This window comes from Leopardus geoffroyi, chromosome C3 (assembly GCF_018350155.1).
Source record: "Leopardus geoffroyi isolate Oge1 chromosome C3, O.geoffroyi_Oge1_pat1.0, whole genome shotgun sequence".
Taxonomy (NCBI): Eukaryota; Metazoa; Chordata; class Mammalia; order Carnivora; family Felidae; genus Leopardus; species Leopardus geoffroyi.
Window position 1 is genome coordinate 53,600,927 of NC_059338.1, and position 23,409 is coordinate 53,624,335.

The following is a 23,409-nucleotide window of genomic DNA, read 5'->3' on the forward strand; positions in this document are numbered from 1 at the left end:
TCAACCAACTGAGCCACCCAGGCGCCCCACAAGAATGTATTTATTTATGTTTGTACTCTATAGTTAAGAGTTTGTTTTAAAAGTCCCAACAATCTAGGAAGTCAAGGAAATGTGGGGTAGGTAAAGAGATGGGTAATTTCCACGAACACTGATACCTCTACCCACCCAACATGTGTAAGCCACCCTCAAATTTCAGGGCTACTATGTCACACATTCCTTAGACCTTTAACTCCAAAAGTAATATTCTTAGTTGAGGAAAGAGCCATTTTCTGTAAGGGGTTAACATAATTTGAAATCAACACAATAAAAAGTTTAGAAAACACAGTCTCTGCTTCTAAAGCATTTATAATCAAGTTTTGTCTCCTAGTCCAAAGACCTGCAAATCTTTTCTTAGCCTGGAATTGTGCTCCCTACCTAAATGAACATCTCTCCCTTTATACTTCAAAAGTTCTGTTTTAATTCGGAAATTAACAGCCTTCTCTTAAAAAAACAAACAAACAAAAAGATTCAGCTAAACTGACCATTATTTAAAGTCCTAAGCAGGCTCGAAAAAAGAGAAAACTACAGATAGGAGTATAAAAACCCTTAAGACAGAAATAATAGCCCAAAGTACCAGCTCTGCTTACCAGGAGGGTACCCACTAGCACTACATAAATTCCATACCTGATTCCATACCAGGAAGCCAGGCTGTAACCCCTTAATCTGAAAACAGGTCATAAATGGTTTAGCCCTAAAATACCTCATCCCTGCTTATCGGGTAAAATGAATATCAGGATTGATCCAGCTATCAAGGCATGAAGGAGGAAGAGCATGCAAACAAGCTAGCCTCCCTTTACGTCAGGACAGCCAGGGCTTCCCTAAGATACCTCTTAGCAGCTTCTGCTGACATTTCATTGGCAGCACTGTGTTATACGGCCATCTCAAATGCAAAGAAGATGATGATACCAAGCATAATATTTTATGTTCCTGTTTCTATATAGTAAAGGAAAGGAAGAACAGTTGTTCAGCAAGCTAACCTACAGTGCATGCCACACCAAGGAAGAGTCATTTTACACTAGCAGGTACATTTTACACTACTATTTTTAAACATGCATTTTAGACGGATTAAAATAAATAGGAAATTCTAAAGATATGAGACCTGAATGGGATTGTTATTGTTGTTTGAAGCAAGGAGAAGCTCATCTGATCTTGAGGTTCTGTCCTTGGCATCCCCCCTTTTCTGTTCTACCCTCATTCATGCCTACAACTTCAAGAACATTCTGTGGGCTGCTGATGCGCAATTTTTTGCATCTCTTCTGCTCTCTTGTGTCCCAAACCCATATTCCAGTTATATGCTGGCTATCTCTGTTGGCTGGTTTCCTAGACATAACAATCTTAAAACGTATGAAAGAGAAACTATTTCTGGCTTACTGAAACCTGTTGGTGCCTCTTCCTGTATTTTTGATCTCATCATGGCAGAACCTGGTTTCCCAAGCTGAAATCCTTGGAGTCATTTATGCTGCTACCTTTTCCTTATTCTATATCCACCAAATCCTTTTGATGTCACTATTAGACAAAGTCTTAATTTCATCCTCTTCTCTCAATCCCCAATGCCACAGATCTACTTCCAATCGCCGTCAGGTTTCACCTAAACCACCACAACTCCTGTAATTAGTTTCTTTGCCATCATTTCTTCCCTCTTTCTAGGCTATGCCCTTTCCTCCCAAAGATCAGCCCCAAGAACAAATCTAATCTATATAACAATGTACACTGGTTCTTAAATACCTAGAGGATAAAGCCGAACTCTTTCCCATGGTTGCAGCCTAATTCTCTATGATTTTTCCCTGTTTCACTTTTTCTGCCCCCACATGCTCTACACTGCAGATATACTCACCATTCCATTCATGTCATATACTTGCAGGTCTTGGTGTCTTTTTTTGAGGTGGGGGCACAGCACAGATGTTCCTTCTGTTTATGGGGTCTTTAATTAACCTCCTTCTTTAAATTTGTATCTTTTAAAGTACATTCTTTACTTTAAAGCAAATCCTTATCCTTTCTAGAAGATCCAGCTCAAATATCACCATCTCTGTGAAGCTCTCCTCATCTTCACAGAGCAGAAGTTCCCTTCTCTATGTTTACATCTCTATTAAAATTATGTTCATGTTGTAGTATGGTGTCTATTCACATGTCTTTCCATCTCTTCATCTGCATATATACAGTATATGGGCATATAATCAGTTCTATAGAAATGTTTGGCGAGTGAATGAATCAATTCCTAATAAAATCAGGCTCAGTTTCCTATTTATATATTTAAGGAAGGAAATAATTACATTGCAAAATGATTTAGTATCTCTAAATGAAATACATGATTAAAAAATAATATCTTAGGGGTACCTGGGTGGCTCAGTCCATTAAGCATCCAACTTCAACTCAGGTCATGATCTTGCAGTTTGTGGGTTCAAGCCCCATATTGGGTTCTGTGCTGACAGCTCAGAGCCTGGAGCCTGCTTTGGATCTGTCTCTCCTCCTCTCTTTGCCCCTCCCCTGCTCACATTCTGTCTCTCTCTCTCAAAAATAAATAAACATTAAAAAATAATATGTTGGGAAACAGGCATATTTTTGGTGAGACTAGATTGGTATAATCTCTAAGGAAGGAAATTTGTCAATATATACCAAAATTTAAAAACACACATACTCTTTGGGCAATTCTACATCTAAGAATTTATTCTATGCATACACATTTGGGCAAAAACAACTGGCAAGGATATTCACTGCAGACTGGTTGTAATAGCAAAATATTTGAAATAGCTTTAAGTGTCTCCGAAAAGGACTGGTTAACTATATGGCAGTTACAGACAATGAAATACTAAGTATCTAGCAAAAAGAATAAGGTGGGTCTATATGTATTTGTCATAATCTACAAGATAATGTGTGAAGTGAAAAAAGAAAGATATCGTAGAATGTGCATGGTATGCTGACATTAGTGTTTTTAGAAAAGGAGAGTTGTTGTGTATGCTTGTATGTCCATTATGTTTATGAAAAATGAATAAGAAACTGTAGTGGTTGCCTATAAAGAGAACTGGGAGCTGGGGTCAGCATTGGGAGACTTACTTTTCACTGACCATCTTATTGTATCTTTTAAATTTTGTATCTGTACACATAATGGCTATTTAAATGAATTCAATGAAGCTTTACTAGTAAGGTGTCAATCAATTTCATAAAACTTTGTAATTAAGCATTAAAATACCTTTAACGAACTTGTTTTCAGCCTTTTCTTGTTCATATTTTTTGGCAGGTAGCACGCAGGGAAAAAGTCTGCAGGTACTGTTTAGTCATTTAAATGATTATTCAGGAATCATTAGGCACCACGGATGCAAAGGTATAGAAGACTCAAAATTCTCTAGTAGGGAGAATAAACGTGTATTCAAATAATCTTTTTTTTTTTTTTTTTAATTTTTTTTTTTCAACGTTTATTTATTTTTGGGACAGAGAGAGACAGAGCATGAACGGGGGAGGGGCAGAGAGAGAGGGAGACACAGAATCGGAAACAGGCTCCAGGCTCTGAGCCATCAGCCCAGAGCCTGACGCGGGGCTCGAACTCCCGGACCGCGAGATCGTGACCTGGCTGAAGTCGGACGCTTAACCGACTGCGCCACCCAGGCGCCCCATAAACGTGTATTCAAATAATCTTAATACAGTTACTTCTTATTCAAAGCTTCTCCAATAGTAGCTAAGTATAAAACCAACATTACTGCACAGAGACTGCCTTCTGGGCTGCAGCTACAAGAATGACAGCCAAGCAGGGAAAGGTAAGCAAATGTAAAATTAAATCCGAGATCAATGGGTAGGCCAGGCTCTGGCCAAGTGATGGTGATGAAGAAAGAGCTGTAGTTTGACAATTAATGGCAGAAGAATTCTCTCAACATGATTTTGAATAACTGGCAGTATTATATAATAAAGCAAGAAAAAAAAGCATGTAGATATGAGTGATTAAGTGAATATTTTATATAGAAATTACTGATAAACCAAAGACATTCCCACGCTGTGCCTTCTCTTTTTAAAAAATAATAAGCTCTTATTTTAGCAATTACATAAGATATGACATTTATGGCAGGTGAGGAACAGAAGCAATGAGGAAGAGAAGCAATCAGTGGTTTTTGCAACCATGATACAGGATACAGTGGTAAAGCATTTAATAGATGTTAATTTATTCATGTACTCTGCAGTCAAATATTATTCCTACATGAAGTTAGATACAAATAAAATACTGACATTTGTTACATCATATCATCTTTAATCTGGAGATCTCAAAGCATTTGAAAGCATTCATTAGTTCCCAATATCCTGGTCAGATACATTAGAAAAATAAGTTGGGGCACAGAGAAGGTAAACAGTTCAAGGTCAATCAAAAAATCAATAACAGATTTGGAAAACAATATATATTATTGTTCCTGGTCCTAAGTCATAAGTCATACCCCCATCATTTAATGTTTCTTCCCCTAAAATGTTTTCTTCTCTTCTCTGGCTCTGCCAGAGCCATTTCTCTTTGATGCTAAGTAACAAATGATTACATACAGTTCAATAAATGTGAAATGAGTTTAAAGAACAAAGAAAAAGAACTGGGCTGATTTTGTTTTGATGACTCTAGATCTATTTGTTAGAAAAGATTAAGAAAAAACATTATCAACTTTAGAATTGGGAGGGCTTATGATTGTCTATATAATCTTACACTCTGTTCCATTTTTCTATGGGTTATTATGTCCACTACCTATTTCAGTCCCCCAAGAATCTTTCCTGCAATGCAGCTATTTTAATTAACAGAACAAATGTACTATTGATCATCAATAAAATAGGCCAAACCATAATTAGGTATACGTACAGTGTATTACAAATTATTATTCTTCAATGGCAACAGAACCTTCTACATTCTATAGAGAATTGAAGACTAAGGAACTCAGAGAGTATCATATCACACTTAATGATTATCACAAAAATTACCATGCAAGAAGGAAAATTTAAATGTTAACAACTACGTAAAATTCATAACGTTCTTTAGACATGTAAGTACTATATTGGGCTCTTATTTAAAATGTGATTAATTCTAGATAATACTTTTGATTTATTTTAGAACAAGAATCATCAGTTCCAGCAGAATTTGGTAAAGTTTGAAAACCCTTTCAAAAAATTAAATGAAGTCCTGAATTATTCCATGTTGAATTTCAATCAGTGAAACTGAAGGTTTTCCTCCTAAAAGCCTACCTGCGCATTGGCTTTCCTTCCATGCACCATGAAAAGTACCCTTCACCACACTCTACAGCCGAACCTAAGACAACAGAAAAGCAGTAACTTAATAAAAAACTATTTCTGATCTTTCCAGTAACAATCTCTATATAATCATTTCGTTCAGTGATAAAAAAAAAAAAAATTACATCATATTATACCACAGGCCTTTTGCATCTGCACCGTCATAACCTTAGTGCCTTTAAGATGACCATCCTCAGTCTGGATATAGACATGTAAAGCTAAAACGATTATAAGTGAAAGCGAAGAAAGCGCGCTTATACAGTCCTGATTGCTAGGTTAGTTTTGGCCTCTCCTCAAAAAGTGCTTGAAGACGTTTAACTTTTGGCCTCACTATCAAGTATACCTACAGAACACATTTACCCACAGAAGTAATAAGAGGATAGACTGGATAGGGAACACGCCGGCTTAACAACGGATCTGAAGCTTTAACTTGTCCCGAAGTGACAGGAGCAGGGGGCGGCATTTGCCTTTAAAAACAAACGACTCCGCTTCCGACAGTCGGGCAGCACGAACGGAGCAGAGCTCTGGTTCCAGACTAACATTCTCCTTACAAGCCCTTCGTTCAGTGCCCGAAACAATGTCCACCACCCACTTGGCAAGACCTCGGTAGGTCCCGAGGGTTAAATGGGACGCACAGTACCCATTTCCTTCCCCCGAATTCCGGCTCTTGTCCGGGGAAGCTGTGCAGGGTAAGAACCCCAGCGTCCCCCAGGGCTCCCGGGTAGGGGTGTCAGCCAGCTAGAGCGCAGTCTGGTGCCCCGCGAGGCCCAGCCCCAGCGCCCCAAAAGCCCCGTTTCGGCGCCCACTGACAGGCGGCGGGCGAAGCACGGCCCCCTACCCCACCCGGCAGCTCAGCAACTTAGGACCAGATTTGCAAAGCAAGTTCTGGGCGCTGTCCACTGTCTCCTGCTCTAAGGCGGCTAACTCACCGGCTCTGTCACTTTCTTCTCTGCCGCCGCCCCCTCTCTGCCTGCTCCACTGCCGCCGCTAGCGCAGGCAGGATCAGATCCTCAAACTATTTCCTCCCCACCCCTCTCGTCTCTTCAGCAGCGGAAGCGGTCCTGTTCCTAAATCGTTCCTTCTGGAACTCATACAGCCCGCCAAAAGGTTCCGGCGCGGCTCAGGAAGTAGCCGCGCCCTTTGCTGGAGATTCGGATCGCCTCAAAGACCGCCTGTCCTCTTAGCCACTTCCTCCAATCCTGAGGATGACCACTTTGCAAGTTCACAGCTGATCTGACAGTATTTGAATACCGAAGTTTCCTTCTTTCTTCTTTGTTTTCCCCACCAGAAGGCAATAGAAAAATGGGTGTAGTCACAAAAAGCTAGGAATTATTTATCCGTAGCTTGTAGGTCTCCTATTGCACTGTATAGGCACAATGTTGCCCCTCATTGTGGAGTGTATGATTGACGCGTGCGTAGGCGGGGCTGACATATCTCTCTTAGGCCCCTGCAATGTGCAAGCTGCTGGGGATACACAGCCAAATCAGAAATAGACCTGACCTTCCAGATTTCCCACAGTTTAGCTTTCAAGATACCAGAGTTTTATCCAAACACTTCACCAAGGACAAACAGATTAGTAGGAGAAAAACAAAAAGTGTTTGTCCAAACACTTTATGCCGACATTTCAAACACTTCCTCTGTGTGAAAAATTCTTTTTCAATTTGTACTCTGCCCGATTTTACCAGACCACACAGCCATCTGATTTTTACTACACATTTAGACAATATACAAGTGATAAGGCTGGGGACTCAGTTTCAGTAATATCAGTGAAAGACTGTTGCTGTTTTCCTGGTATCTTGTAGGCTAAGCATGAATTTAGCCAGATTTTCTTTAGCTGTTCTTCCCATGGGATTGACATATTTGTCCAGTTGTTTCTGAAAGAGAAAGAATACTTTCTGTTAATTAGGTTGTAGTGGGAAACGTGTCACCTTTAGATCCAGACCCCCATATTTTGAAATCCTAGTGCTGTGACTGACTTTGTGATCTTGGTCAAAGTTCTTAATCTCCTAAGCATTAGTTTTCTTTGTGTAAAAGAATAATAATGCCTCTTGTATAAAGTTGTTTTGAGAAATAAATTATAATGAAGATCATGTTGTGTGTCTGGCACTTAGTAGGTATTCAACAGATGCCAATTTTGTTGCATGCCAAGTACTGCACTAGGCTTTGGAAATACAATCATGAATGAGATAGACAACATCCTAAAGCTCTAGTGATCATTTATGTGGTTATGGTGGTTGTTTTCCATTATGAGTAGTTGATCTAAATCATCTCCAAGTAAATGACCCAATACTGACTAGTGAGAAATCAGAGGAAATCTAATGGGGACTGGGGACTTCCTAGTAAATTTAGAAGAGATGCAATAAGAGATAGCATCTTTTCTCTCTGGCCATCGTTGTGTCTGGATGTGACAACTGACACCACTACAACCATTTTGCAACCATGAGAGAAGCCAGAGCAGAGTGAAGCTATAGAGTAAGGATGGTAGAACATAGAGGCTGAAAGAATTTGGGTCCTTGAATGTCATTTTTAAACTACTCATCCTTCCTTGCCCAGAGACTGCCCTATTGTTGGACTTCTAGTTATGTAAGATAATAAATTTCATATTTTAAAGTGAGTTGGGGGTTTCTAATACCTGCAGCCAGAAGCATACTAATTCATGTAAAAGGATATAGACAATAAACAAGTAAATAAGCGAAATAATTCCAGTCAGTGGCAAATGCTAGTAAGGAAGAAGATAAACAGGGTGATGTTAGGGAGAGTGATTAGTTAAGGCAAGGAGAGGCTACTTTATTTTTTTATTTTTATTTAAAAAATTTTTAATGTTTACTATTTATTTTTGAGAGAGAGAGACAGAATGAGAGTGGGGGAGGAGCAGAGAGGGAGAGAGAGAGGGAGATACAGAATCCAAAGCAGCTCCAGGCTCTGAGCTGTCAGCACAGAGCCCCACGCGGGGCTTGAACCCACGAACCGCAAGATCATGACCTGAGCTGAAGTCCGACGCTTAACCAACTGAGCCACCCAGGTGCCCCTATTTATTTATTTTTATTAAAAATTTTTTATTTGAGAATAGGTAACACAATGTTACATTACTTTTCAGTGTACAACATAGTAATTCAATATCTCTATACATTATGCTATGCTTACTACAAGTGTAGCTATTATCTGTCCTGTTACATCACTATTACAATATCATTGACTATATTCCCTATGCTGTACCTTTTGTTCCCATGACATTCATTCCAGAATTGTTGCCTGTATCTCTAACTCCTCTTCATCCATTTTACCCATTTCCCCATGCTCCTTCCCTCTAGCAACCATCAGTTTGTTCTCTGTATTTATACGTCTGATTCTGCTTATTTTTTATTTGTTTTGTTTTTTAGATTCTACATATGAGTGAAATCATATGGTATTTTTCTTTCTTGGTCTTATTTCATTTAGCATAAAATCCTCAAGGTTCATCTGTGGGGAGAGGCTACGTTATTTCTGTTGTTGTTGTTATTTTTAAATATTTATTTTTGAGAGACAGTGAGAGAGAGTATGCTCACACGCAAGCAGGGGAAAGGCAGACAGAGAGGGAGACAGAGGCTTGGAAGTGGGCTCAGCACTGATAGCAGAGAGCTTAATGCCGGGCTTGAACTAACGAAAGGTGAGATGATGACCTGAGCCAAAGTCAGATCTTTTTTAAAAATTATTATTAATTTATTTTCAAGTTAGTTAACATACAGTGTTGTCTTGGCTTCAGAAGTAGAACCCAGTGATTCATCTCTTACATATAATGTCGAGTGCTTATTCCAAAAAGTGCCCTCCTTAATGCCAGTCACCCACTTAACACACCCCTCCACCCCCACCCCCATCAACCCTCACTCTGTTCTCTGTATTTAAGAGTCTTATAGGTTTGCCTCCTTCTTGGTTTTTATCGTATTTTTCCTTCCCTTCCCCTATGTTCGTCTGTTGAATTTCTCAAATCCCACATATGAGTGAAATCATATATTTCTGACTTATTTCAGTTAGCGTAATACCCTCCAGTTCCATCCACATTGTTGCAAATGGCAAGATTTCATTCTTTTTCATTGCCGAGTGGTATTCCATTGTATGTATATGTATACATATACATATGCAAGTGGTATTCCATTGTGTGTGTGTGTGTGTGTGTGTGTGTGTGTGTGTGTGTGTATCTTCTTTATCCATTCACATCTTCTTTATCCATTCATTGATGGACATTTGGGCTCTTTCCATAATTTGGCTATTGTCAATAGCACTGCTATAAGCATTGGGGTGCATGTGCCCCTTTGAATCAGCAGTTTTTCTCCTCTAGATAAATTCCTAGTAGTGCAATTGCTGGGTCATAAGGTAGTTCTATTTTTAATTTTTTGAGGAACCTCCAAATTGTTTTCCAGAGCAGCTGCACCAGTTTGCATTCCCACCAACAGTGCAAAAGGGTTCTTCTTTCTCCACATCCTCACCAACATCTGTTTCCTGAGTTGTTAATTTCAGCCATTCTGACAGGTGTGAGATGGTATCTCATTGTGGTTTTGATTTGTATTTCCCTGATGATGAATGATGTGGAGCATCTTTTCATGTATGCTTGCCATTTGGATGTCTTCTTTGGAGAAGTGTCTATTCATGTCTTCTGCCCATTTCTTTACTGGATTATTTGGTTTTTGTGTGTTGAGTTTGGTAAGTTCTTTATAGATTTTAGATACTAATCCTTTATCCAATATGTCTGATATATCTTCTCCCATTCTGTTGGTTCCCTTTTAGTTTTGTTGATTGTTTCCTTTGCTGTACAGAAGTTTTTTTATCTTGATGAAGTTCCAATAGTTCATTTTTGCTTTTATTTCTTTTGCCTTTGGAGACATGTAAAGTATGAAGTTGCTGTGGCCGAGGTCAAAGAGGTTGTTGCCTGTTTTCTTCTGTAGGATTTTGATGGTTTCCTGTCTCAAATTTAGGTCTTTTATTCATTTTGATTTTATTTTTGTGTATGATGTAAGAAAGTGGTTCCAGGTTCGTTCTTCTGCATGTCGCTGTCCAGTTCTCCCAGCACCATTTGCTAAAGAGACTGTCTTTTTCCCACTGGATATTCTTTCCTGCTTTGTCAAAGATTAGTTGGCCATATATTTGTGGGTTCATTTCTGGGTTCTCTATTCTGTTCCATTGATCTGTGTGTCTGTTTTTGTGCCAATACCATATTGTTTTGATGATTACAGCTTTGTAATACAGCTTGAAGTCCAGAATTGTGATGCTTCCAGCTTGGGTGTTCTTTTCTAGGATTGCTTTGGCTATTCAGGGTCTTTTATGGTTCCATACAAATTTCAGGATTGTTTATTCTAGCTCTGTGAAGAATGCTGGTGGTATTTTGATAGGGATGGCATTGAATGTGTAGATGACTTTGGGTAGTATCAACATTTTAATGATAATTTGTTCTTCCAATCCATGAGCATGGAATGTTTTTCCATTTCTTTGTGTCTTCAATTTCTTTCATAAGCTTTCTATACTTTTCAGCGTACAGATCTTTTACCTCTTTGGTTAGGTTTATTCCTAGGTATTTTATGGTTCTTGGTGCAATTGTAAATGGTATCGATTCCTTGATATCTCTTTCTGTTGCTTCATAATTGGTGTATACAAATGCAGCCACTTTCTATATGTTGATTTTATATCTTGCGACTCGGCTGAATTCATGTATCAGTTCTCGCAGTTTTTTGGTGGTGTCTTTCAGGTTTTCCATGCAGAGTATCATGTCATCTGCAAAGAGTGAAAGTTTGACTTCTTTGCCAATTTGGAGGCCTTTTATTTCATTTTGTTGTCTGATTGCTGAAGCTAGGACTTCCAATACTATGTTGAACAACAGTGCTGAGAATGGACACCCCTGTCTCATTCCTGATCTTATGCGGGAAGCTGTCAGTTTTCCCCCACTAACGATGATATTAGCTGTGGGCCTTTCATGATGTGTGGCTTTTATGACGTTAAGGTATGTTCCTACTATCTCAGCTTTCTTGAGGGTTTTTATCAAGAAAGGATGCCATTTTTGTCAAATGCATTTTCTGCATCTAAGAATCATATGGTTCTTATCCTTTCTTCTATTAATGTGGTGTACCATGTTGATTGATTTGCAAGTACTAAACCAGCCCTACAGCCCAGGAGTGAATCCCACTTGATCATAGTGAATAATTCTTTTAATGTACTGTTGAATTCAATTTGCTGGCTTCTTATTGAGAATTTTTGCATCTGAGTTCATCAGAGATATTGGCTTGCAATTCTCCTTTTTAGTGGGGTCTTTGTCTGGATTTGGAATCAAGGTAATGCTGGCCTCACAGAATGAGTTTGGAGGCTTTCCTTCCATTTCTATTTTTTGGAATAGCTCGAGAAGAATAGGTATTAACTTTACTTTAAATGTCTGGTAGATTTCCCCTGGGAAGCCATCTGGCCCAGGACTCTTATTTGTTGGGAGATTTTTGGTAACTGATTCAATTGCTTTGCTGGTTATGGGTCTGTTCAAATTTTCTATTTCTTCCTGTTTGAGTTTTGCTAGGATATGAGTGTCTAGGAATTTTTTCATTTCTTCCAGATTGTCCAGTTTGTTGGCATATAATTTTTCATAGTATTCTCTTATAATTGTTTGTATTTCTGTGGTGTTGGTTGTGATCTCTCCTCTTTCATTCGTGGTTTTATCTGTATGGGTCCTCTTTTCTTTTTGAGAAGTCTGGCTAGGGATTTATCAATTTTGTTTATTCTTTCAAAAAACCAGCTCTTAGTTTCATTGATCTGTTCTACTGTTTTTTGTTTTTGATTCTATATTGTTTATTTCTGCTCTAATCTTTTTTATTTTTCTTCTTCTTCTGGCTTTGGGCTTTATTTGCTGTGCCTTTTCTAGCTCCTTTAGGTGTAAGGTTAGGTGGTGTACTTAGGACTTTTGTTGCTTTTGAGATAGGCCTAAATTGCAATGTATTTTCCTCTTATGACTGCCTCCCAAAGGGTTTGGGCTGTCATGTTTTCATTTTCATTTGCTTCCATGTATTTTAAAATTTCTTCTTTAATTTCCTGGCTAACCCATTCATTCTTTCATAGGATGTTCTTGAACTTCCATATATTTGGGGGCTTTCTAAATTTTTTCTTGTGGTTGATTTCAAGCTTCATAGTGTTGTTATCTGAAAATATACATGGTATGATCTCAATCTTTTTATACCTGTTGAGGGCTGTCTTGTGACCCAAAATGTGATCTATCTTGGAGAACATTCTATGTGCACTCTAGAAGAATGTGTATTCTGCTGCATTAGGATGAAATGTTCTGAATATATCTGTTAAGTCCTTCTGGCCCAATGTGTCATTCAGAGCCATTGTTTCCTTACTGATTTCCTGCCTAGATGATTTGTCCATTGTTGTAAGTGGAGTATTAAAGTCTCCTACAATTACGATATTATTATCCAAAAGTTTGCTTATGTTTGTGATTAATAGATTTATATATTTGGGTGTGTTGGGGGCATAAATATTTACAATTGTTAGCTCTTCTTAATGGATAGACCCCTTAATTATGATATAATGCCCTTCTTCATCTCTTGTTACAGTGTTTGTTTTAAAATCTAGTTTGTCTGATATAAGTATGGCTACTCTGGCTTTTTTTTTTTTTTTTTTTTTGATGTCCATTAGCATGATAGATAGTTCTCCATCCCCTCACTTTCAATCTGCAGGTGTCCTCAGATCTAAAATGAGTAGCTTGTTGGGGCGCCTGGGTGGCGCAGTCGGTTAAGCGTCCGACTTCAGCCAGGTCACGATCTCGCGGTCCGTGAGTTCGAGCCCCGCGTCGGGCTCTGGGCTGATGGCTCAGAGCCTGGAGCCTGTTTCCGATTCTGTGTCTCCCTCTCTCTCTGCCCCTCCCCCGTTCATGCTCTGTCTCTCTCTGTCCCAAAATAAATAAATAAACGTTGAAAAAAAATTAAAAAAATAAATAAATAAAATGAGTAGCTTGTAGGCAGTATATAGATGAATCTTGTTTCTTTATCCATTCTGATACTCTGTGTCTTTTGATTGGGGCATTTAGTCCATTTACATTCAGAGTGATTATTGAAAGATATGAATTTGATGCCATTGTGTTATCTGTAGATTTCACTTTTGTGATGTCAATCGTCCTTTGTAGTCTTTGCTGCTTTCCACTCATGGAGCTCCCCTTAGGATCTCTTGCAGGGCTAGTTTAGTGGTCATGAACTTCTTTACTTTTTGTTTGTCTGGGAAAATGTTTCTCTCTCCTTCTATTCTTAAGACACCCTTGTTGAATAAAGGATTTTTGGCTGCATATTTTTCCTATTAGCACACATAATATTTCCTGCTACTCCCTTCTGGCCTGCCAAGTTTCAGTGGACAGGTCTGTTACTAACCTTATGTGTCTACCCTTTTGTCCTTGGCTGCTTTCAGAATTCTCTCTTTATCTTCGTATTTTGTCAGTTTCACCATGATATGTTGTGGTGTTGACTGGTTTTTATTGATTTTAAAGGGAGTTATTTGTGCCTCTTGGACTTGGATGCCTGTTTCCTTCCCCAGATTAGGAAGTTCTCAGCTATAATTTGTTCCAATAAACTTTCTGCCCCTTTATTTCATTTTTCTTCTTTTGGACCTCCTATGACATGGATATTGTTTCATTTCATGGAATTACTCAGTTCTCCAATTTCCCTCATAATCTAGTAATTTTCTTTCCCTCTTATTTTGCAGCTTCATTATTTTCCATAATTTTATCTTCTATTTCACCTATTCTCCCCTCTGCTTTTTCCATCCTTGCTGTCACTGTATCTATTTTGCATTTCAGTTATAGCATTTTAAAAACTCATTGTGACTAGTTCTCAAGTCTTTGATCTCTGCAGCAAGAGATTCTCTGGTGTTTTCTATGCTTTTTTTTTTTCAAGCCCAGTTATTAGTCTTATGATTGTTATTCTAAATTCTTGTCCAGATATATTGCTTATATCTGTTACACACAATTCTCTGGCTGTGATTTCTTCCTGAATTTTCTTTTGGGGAGAATTCCTCCATTTTGTCATTTTGGCTGTTTCTGTCTCTGGCATGTTTTAAAAGCTTGTTATGTGTCCTGCACCTGCGAGTACTATTATATTAAAAAATGGCCATACACTATCCAGGGCCTGGCACTTCAGGAAGTGTTGTTGGTGTGTGTTGCATGCACTGTGTTGTTGCATTTTGGCTCCTCTATCCCACTGGTTGGTCCTCTGCAAAGTTCCTCCTTGCTTCTAGTGGTGGAGTGTTTGGACCTTCAACCAGGTGTGCTTTGTTTGTTGAAGTAACCCAGGAAATAAAGGGAAAAGTGGGGGGAAGGCTGATCCCATAAAAAGAGAAAAATGAAAGGGGAGAAAAGAAGACCAAACAGAGAATCAAAAAACTATAAGGCTAAATCCAAAAAAGACAAAGGAAAATAAAGAGGAAGAAGAAATAGAAAAGGTGTTGAAAGAGTAGAATAAAAATACCTGATTAGGGGTGCCTGCGTGGCTCAGTTGGTTAAGTGTCTGACTTCAGCTCAGGTCATGATTTTACTGCTCATGAGTTCGAATCCCACATTGGGCTCTCTGCTGACAGCTCAGAGCCTAGAGCCTGGTTCAGATTCTGTGTCTCCCTCTCTCTCTGTCCCTCTCCCTCTCATGCTCTGTCTCTTTCTCTCAAAAATAAATAAATGTTAAAAAAAATTTTTTTTAAATGTATGATGAAACACACACACACACACACACACACACACACACACACACACACTAAGAATTGACCAAAATCAAATCAGAAACTATGAGCTTGATTCCAGAAAAAAAAAAAAAAAAAAAGATGGTAGAAAGAAAAGTAAATGGGGGGGGGGGGCCCAAAATAGTGGTCTGTTGGTCCCTGGGAGGGTGGCTGTGTTGGTCTGGAGGAGAGGCTGGTTGCGTTGGGTCAGTCAGTTTTACTCCAGTAGGTAAGCAGTTACCAGGCACCAAGGGGCAAGGCTTTGTGTAAGTGGGTCGTCTCCCCTTGGAGGCCACTGCACTGCTCCCTGAAGTCCCACCATGTTGGTGAAGGGGAGAAGAAATGGCCACATCCCAGTCTCTCCCCTGACTGGGTGTCTCAAACCACGCTGTTCAGGCAGCCCTCAGAATAGCAAGGGCAGTCAGCTTGCCCTGCTCCAATCTCCCCAGCTGTCTAGGTGTCTGCTGGGATTCAAACCCCGATGTCTTAAAGGACCCTGCACCACACGGACCCTGTTCTGATGTAGAGCCACTCTGCCCTGCTGATAAAAGAACTTTTGGCTGGCACCTGCAGAGTCTTTTGTCCTTGGGGAGGCAATAAACCCTCTTCCCACAGTACTTGAGGGAAGGGATCTTTCTCTCCCCTTGCGCCCCTGAGATCGCTACACCGTGATATGTGCTCTGGGGCTGGCTCATCCTCCCCAGGAGCACACACACAGCTCCCAGCTTTACTCTGGAGAAAGTCATGCACGTTTGAAATCGCTGAATTTCAGCTCCTACAACTGTTTGCAAACTATAAACTGGCACTCTCTGTATTTCTCCTTCCCCAGTCCATGGTCTGGAGAGGTTTTCCTCTTGTGCTAATTTGATACCGACTTTTAGAAGCCCTCTCTCTTTCTCTCCCTTTTGTCTCTGCACAGAAAGGTTTCCCTCCCCTCTGTACCTATGCCATTTTATCTCTCCCAATTCACATACATGCACCTCGATCCTGCCAAGCTGTCTGCCTCCAACTATAGAGATCCTTCTACCGCTCTGCAGATAGATTTCCAGGGTGTTCCAAGTGATCTGACCTCAATACAGCTGTGTTTGAGGGATGAGGAAGTAGGGTCCCCCTACTTCTCCACCATCTTAGCTCTGCCTGAAGTCAGACACTTAACCAATTGAGCCACCCAGGCACCCCTAGAGGCTACTTAAAATTTTTTTAAATGTTTATTTATTTTTGGGAGAGAGACAGACAGATTGCAAGGAGGAGAGGGGCAGAGACAGAGGGAGATACCGAATCCAAAGCAGGCTCCAGGCTCTGAGCTATCAGTACAGAGCCCAACACAGGGATTGAACTCAAAAACTGTGAGATCCTGACCTGAGTGGAAGTCCGACCCTTAACTGACTAAGCCACACAGGCGCCTCTAGGCTACTTTAAATTGCATGATGAAGGAAGTACTTTGGAGAGGTGGGTTGAGATCAGAAAGATAAGAGAGAAGCAATCCAGGTGGAAGGCAGGGAGAAGAGTGTTTCAGGTAGAAGGAATAGGAAGGGGAAGGACCTGAGGCCAAGTACATTTGTCTTGTTCAAGGAGCATAAAGAAGGCCAGTGTGGGGGGCGCCTGGGTGGCTCAGTTGGTTGGGTGACTGACTTCAGCTCAGGTCATGATCTCACAGCTCGTGAGTTCGAGCCCCACGTCGGGCTCTGTGCTGACAGCTCAGAGCCTGGAGCCTGCTTCTGCCTCTGTGTCTTCCTCTCTCTCTGCCCCTAACCCACTTGCATTCTGTCTCTGTCTCTCTCAAAAATAAATAAACATTAAAAAAAAATTAAAAAAAAAAAGAAGGCCAGTGTGGCTATAAATGGTATCAGACATGAAATAAGAGAAACAGACAAGAGCAAGGTCATATATTGTCTTCTAGGGTACTGTAAGAAGTTCAGATTTCATTATATATTTTATGGGAAGGCTCTATATAAATGGAGACATTATAGTTCAGTTTAGGTTTGACAGTTGATCCCAAATTCAAAGCTTTTGAAAATTAGAAAAAAGGAAAATATGGATGTTCTTTATAAAGTATAAGAGACAATTACATGTGAGAAATATTCCTGCTATCTTATTTCCTGTCTTGAAGAATAAAGGTTGTAATACGTGTAAAGTACTTAAGAAGTCTCTGGCACATCATAGATGCTCAATAAATACAATTACCTGAATTTTTAAGTGAAAAATTCAATGGAAAACTCAATGACTCAGGTCACAGAAGAAGTCATCTTGAATAATTTTCTATGAAATAATTAAGATATAAAAATGTGTATTAAAAAAAGATAGAGTAACAAGGACAAAACTTCCCTTCCCACTAAGAACTAAAAACTGGAAAAATACAAGAAACAAGCTCTCAGGCAGCAAAGAACAGTGAGCCTTTAGAGAGATGGTACAAACAAGGTGAATCCTACTATTGCCCCAGGTTATTGCATGGAGATTTTGCCACAGAGCAGGGAAGGACAACCGAGGTGGAGCCTGAAAGCCTTAAATTGATGAGATGAAGTTAGGAGTCTGGGAAGACTATGGCAGCTTGAGTTTGCAGCCCAGAGTACCAAACAGGAAAGAGCTACACTGAGTTCCAGAGAGCTTCAGAGGATTCCTCTGGAATCTTTTCCCAGCTGTACTGAGATATAATTGACATATAACATTGTGTAAGTTTAAGGTTGTACCCCCCTTGAATCTTAATCTGAGTGCTGATCAGCATCTGCATGTGAAGAAAGTATCTAAGGCCAGGGAAAATATTATCTGGAAGGATTAGAAGAAACAATCTGTGGAATGCACATAATGGGATTATTCTCACACACCAAAGTGAAAAATTCTCATAGTTCACAAGATGGGTAAAGTACCTAGGAGAGTACTGGTGTTGGTAGTGGGGAAACTTTAGCTTTAGATTAAAGGCTGCTCTGATACTATGTAACAAGACTTAAGCGTAAACCTTGAAAGGATCAAATTGTTTCCAAGTAATTTAACTGCAATCCAGAACAGAGTTTAGGAATATTTATAGAAATTAAAAAAAAAAAAAAGCTATATGACACGGAACAAAGTAAAAGTCACAATGTTTGGTGCCCAATTAAGAATTACAAAGCATTCAAAGAAGCAGGAAAATATGGCTCATACTCAGGAGAAACATTAATCAACGGAAACAGGCACAGAAATGACACAGGTGATAAAATTAGGGGACAAGGATACTAAAAGAGTTATGAAGTCTATATTCCATATGTTCAAGGAGGTAGAGGAAAGATTGGAAAATTTTTTTAACTTTTTTTTTTAGTAGTGGGGCAAATGTAGTCTACACAGGGGATATGAAGAAAGACTCAAAATTCCAGAAATGAAAACACAAATGTATGAGATGCAAGAGGCACTGGATGAGACTAAAAACAAATTAGACATTGCAGGAACAAAGATTAGTGAACCTGAAGATACAGCAATAGAAACCATCCAAAATGAAACACAGAGAGAAAGAGACTAAAGAAAATGAACAAAGCATCAAGAGTTGTGGAATAATTTAAAGTGGCCTAATATATGTGTAACTAGAGTTCCTGGAAAAAGATGTAGGCATGGGGCAGCATAAAAAATATTTGAAGAGACACTGATTGAGACGTTTCAAAATTTGATGAAAACTGTAACTCCACAGATCCAGAAAGCTCAATAAACTCTGAAAACAACACCAATGCATCAAATTGCTTAAAGCCAGTAATAAAGAAGAAATCTTAAAAGTAGACAGAAAAAAGAAGCACATTATATACAAAGGAACAAAAATAAGAATGACAACAGATTTTTTTTCATAGGAAACCATGTAAGCCAGAAGACAGGCAAAATATCTTTAAAGTATTGAAGAAAAAAACCCGTCTGCTTAGAATTCTATAACTAGCAAAAATATATTTCAAAAACCAAAGGCAAAATGAAGATTTTTCTGAGACACACAAAAGCTGCAGGAACTCATCACTAACAGATTTATACTACAAGAAATGTTAAAGGAAATCTTTTTGTTTTATTATTTTATTTTATTTTACTTTATTTTATTTTATTTTATTTTATTTTAAGAGAAAAAGCACAAGCAGGGGAGGGGCAGAGGGGGAGAGAGAGAATCTTAAGCAGGCTCAACACCCAGTGTGGATCATAACCTGAGCCGAAATCAAGAGTTGGATGCTTAACCTACTAGCCAACCAGATGCCCCAGAGAAAATCTTACATACAGAAAGAAAATGGTGCCCTGTGGAAATCTGGACCTACATAAAGGAACAAAAACTACCAGATATGGTAAATATGTGAGTAAATATGAAAGAATATTTTCTCATATTTAATCTCTTTTGAGATTAATGACTGTTTAAAGAAAAAATAATAACAATGTTTGGTTGGGTTATAATACATGCAGAAGTGAAATGAATGACAAAAATAGCATAAAGGCCAGGAGGGGGAAAATGGAAGTATACTGTTGTAATTTCTTTTTCCCTTTTCTTTCTTTCTTTCTCTTTCTTTCTTTCTTTCTTTCTTTCTTTCTTTCTTTCTTTCTTCCTTTTCCTTCCTTTCTTCCTTCCTCACTTCCTTTCTTTTTTTTTAAGGAGATAGGAGTTTATCGAATACATTGCAAGGAACCAGCAGGCAGGCCAACAACTGTCTGCAGGAGGCAGTGGTGGGGGCTATAGCTAAGCAGGGGAAGTGAGGTGGTATGGGAATACATGGAATTTCCCTGTTTTGGTAACTGCCCAGTGGTAAGTAGGCCCAGCTAGAGCTTATGGATATTTTGAGGTGTGTCACCCAATGAGCCTGTTTGCATTCAGTCCAGTGGTCACTGTGGGCCCTTTTACCTTACTAAGGTTTCCATTGCCCAAACCTGTTTCCTAAAAGCAGCTTCTACATCTTCCCCTGGCAGATCTACAATGACAGACCTTTGGCATTTGGGTGGAAGTCTTGTCTCCAGTAGCTGCTTCATGCTGGATGGGAGGGAATGCTGTCCCTACCTAAACTTGTCAGTCCATCACGGGTTCTGTGCAGTTATACACCAGAGCATGGTATTATATTAATGGGCTGATAGGTGATTTGAATGAAACTCCTTGGTGGCCAGATCCATGGGATTTAGTGGGAGGGGATCCTCTGATGGTATGGGCTGGAATCCTTGTTGAATCACCATTGTATATGGAATTATTGGATTCACTCAGATGTGTAGGAATGTATTTTGCCTGTAGATCAAGATGGCGACTGGATCCATGGGAACAAAGAAAAAGATGGGGGCGGGGGGTGGGGGTGGGGACAAAAGAAGCTGGCTGAGAGCCAGCCAGCATCAGGAAAGGGTCCCAACCAAGTCCATAAGGTATGTGGATTTGCCCTAGTCAAGCTTCTGCTGCCTGTTGTGCCCCATGTTAGAAATGGAGACCTCAGAAGGACAGAGTGGGAGAGGAGGCAGGCTCAACAGGCATAGGCTGACCTGTTCTCTGTCAGACCTTCAGACCATGGAGCCGCCCTGGCCATAGACCTTCAGTTATCTGAGGAGTACAAGGGTTAACTGCCAAAGGGCTGAATAGAGAAAGGAGAGGGAGAGAAGGATCCTTCCAAAGGGCAAGAGGGGAAATCCTTCACCCTTTCAGGCAAGGGTAGTTTGGCTGGTTCCCCTTGGGGCTTCAGATCCTCACTGGAGAATGACCTTGGCCAGAGGTTGTCAGTTCCCCTAGGAGTATTAGAGTTGGTCTATCAAGGGAAAGTCCCAAGAAATTCCCTGGAGAATCTGAGGAAAGTCCTGAGGCAGCAGAGGTTCCCCATGAGGGCCACCAAATGTGGGTGGCCTGATTGGGTGGAGGCCAGTGGCACAGGCAGTGAAAGAATTCAGCCAAAGCAGAACAAAGGATTAGAAGTCTACTGAATACACTGCAAGGGAGCAGCAGGCAAGACAAAGGGGAGACTACCTGCCTGTAAGGTTCTCATATAGACATGAAAGGGCTTTACTTTTATTTCACAGTGGACTCTAGTAAAGATGTATACTATAAACCATAAAACAACCACAAAAGACCCCAACAAAACAAAATGATATAACTAATATGGCAAAAAAAAGATAAAATGAAAAATATAATATACTAAATTTATCCAAAAGGTAAAACAAAAAAGGAAAAAGAGAAATGAAGAATAAATGGGACAATTAAAAAACAAATAGCAAGATGGTGGAGTAAAAACCCTACCATATCAGTAATCACAGTAAATATAAATAGACTAAACACTCCAATTAAAAGTTAGAGATGATCAGATTGGATTAAAAAAAAAGATTCCACTGTATCTTGCCTACAAGAAACTCACTTTATTATTTAAAAAATTTTTTTATTAAGTAAGCTCTATACCCAACGTGGGGCTTGAACTCACAACCCTGAGCTCTAGAGTCACATGCTTTACTGACTGAACCAGCCAGGCACCCCCAGAAAACTCACTTTAAATATAAAAATGTATAGAGAATATTATAATAAACACACTATACCCACCATTGAGTTCAAGAAATAAAATGTCATAAATACAATTGAAACATCCTATATACCCTTCTTTGATGTCTTATCTCCTCTCATCACAAAGTAAATATCATTTCAAGGTTAGTTAGTTATTGCCTTACCATTCCTACACATTTTCTTTGTATTTATTGTGACTATATATGCAATATGCAGTGTGTGCGTGTATGGTTTTAAACTTTACATAAATGCTATCAAAGTGTATGTGTTCTGCAACTTGCTTTTATTACTAGACATTCTGTTTGTTAAGATTTATCCATGCTAATCAATGAAGGTCCAATTTAGTAATTTATAAAGTGTGGTCCTAGACCAGTAGTATCAGCATTACTTAGGAAATGTAATTTTTTTTACGTTTATTTATTTATTTTGAGAAAGAGAGAGACAGCAGGGGAAGGGCAGAGAGAGAATGGGAGAGAGAGAGAATCCCAAGCAGGCTCCACACTGTCAGTACGGAGCTCAATGCAGACCTCGAACTTACGAAGTGCGAGATCCTGACCTGAGCTGAAATCAGAAGTTGGCTGCTTAACCAACTGAGCTACCCAGGCACCTCAGGAAATTCAAATTCTTGAGCCCTACCGCTGACGTCCTGAATCAGAAACTCTGGGGATGAGGCCTGGTAACCTGTGTCTTAACAAGTTCTCCAGGATTACAATGCATGTTAAAGCTTAAGATCCAGCACTCTTATTTATTTTCACTGCTGGTATTCCACTGCATGAATATACCACAGATTAAAAAAAAAAAAAACCTACTATCTTTTAGATGGATATTTTGACTATTTTCAGTTTTCCCTATTACAATGCTACAATGTGAATTCTTGCACATGCTCCCTTGTGTACACATGTATGAGTTTCTCTACGATAAGAAGTATGAGTAAACTTGCTGACTTGTATGCTATGTGTATCTTCAACTTTACAGCACTAGCCCAAGTGCTCTCTAAAGTGGTTGTTCTGTTTTACAACCATTCCTGCTGCTGCCGCTGCTACTAGCAAATACTTATATAACATGAACTACATGCCAGACATTGTTCTGTTTTTCTTATATTAACTCATTATACTGACACTAGTCCTCTTAGGGTAGGAGCTATTATTCTATTATTATCATCATCTCAATTTATTTTTAATTTTTTTTAACGTTTATTTATTTTTGAGACAGAGAGAGACAGAGCATGAACAGGGGAGGGTCAGAGAGAGGGAGACACAGAATCTGAAACAGGCTCCAGGCTCTGAGCTGTCAGCACAGAGCCCGACGCGGGGCTCGAACTCACGGACCGCGAGATCATGACCTGAGCCGAAGTCGACCGCTTAACCGACTGAGCCACCCAGGCGCCCCTCATCATCTCAATTTTACAAATGGTACCAAGATGTTAACTAAGCCCATGCCAGAGACCAGCTCCAGCAACCAGGGGTTCCCAAAGGAAGAACGGCATCGGTGAAAAGAAAATAAAACTAAAATAAAACACTGGAAAATAAAAAACTAAAATAAAAAGCTAAAACTAAAATACAAACGGACAGAGACAACAGCAGTGTGTTGAACCGGCCGATTTATTGCGGTAAACGTGGCATTATATATACTAGTGATTTCCTTGCAACATGCGTCATCTATGTTTTTCTAACATTACCCAATTCTAAAATTGTTCCTTTGTATAGTCACCCAATAAGGAATAACATGACTGTTTTGTCATAACGTTCCCTCCTGCCTTTTGCTTATTGATTAATTTCTTTTATTGTTTTTATTATGTATCTATGTTTATCTATAATTTATAAAGTATTTGTTTTGCTGTTTTCACGAAAGGTCATTTATCTCTCAACACCTCAAGTGGAACAGTTACAGGGACATGACCTCTTAGTTGTTTCCCTGAACCGTTCGTGGTTTTGAAGAACAAAAGTGTTCGTCTGAGTCCAAGGTGCCAGGAAGGGGGC

General features: G+C 39.4%; 1 protein-coding gene across 1 annotated transcript in view; it reads right to left on the reverse strand.

The window, feature by feature from the left end:
* The window catches only part of KLHL20 (kelch like family member 20), a 71,613-nt gene extending 65,208 nt beyond the window's left edge, over nt 1–6,405 (reverse strand). The window contains exons 1-2 of the mRNA XM_045452875.1: nt 6,213–6,405; nt 5,239–5,302 (exon numbers count right to left, since the gene is read on the reverse strand). Coding sequence (XP_045308831.1) covers nt 5,239–5,261 — 23 coding nt within the window. The 5' untranslated portion in view covers nt 5,262–5,302; nt 6,213–6,405. The remainder of the gene's footprint in view (nt 1–5,238; nt 5,303–6,212) is intronic.
* Nucleotides 6,406–23,409: the final 17,004 nt, after the last annotated feature.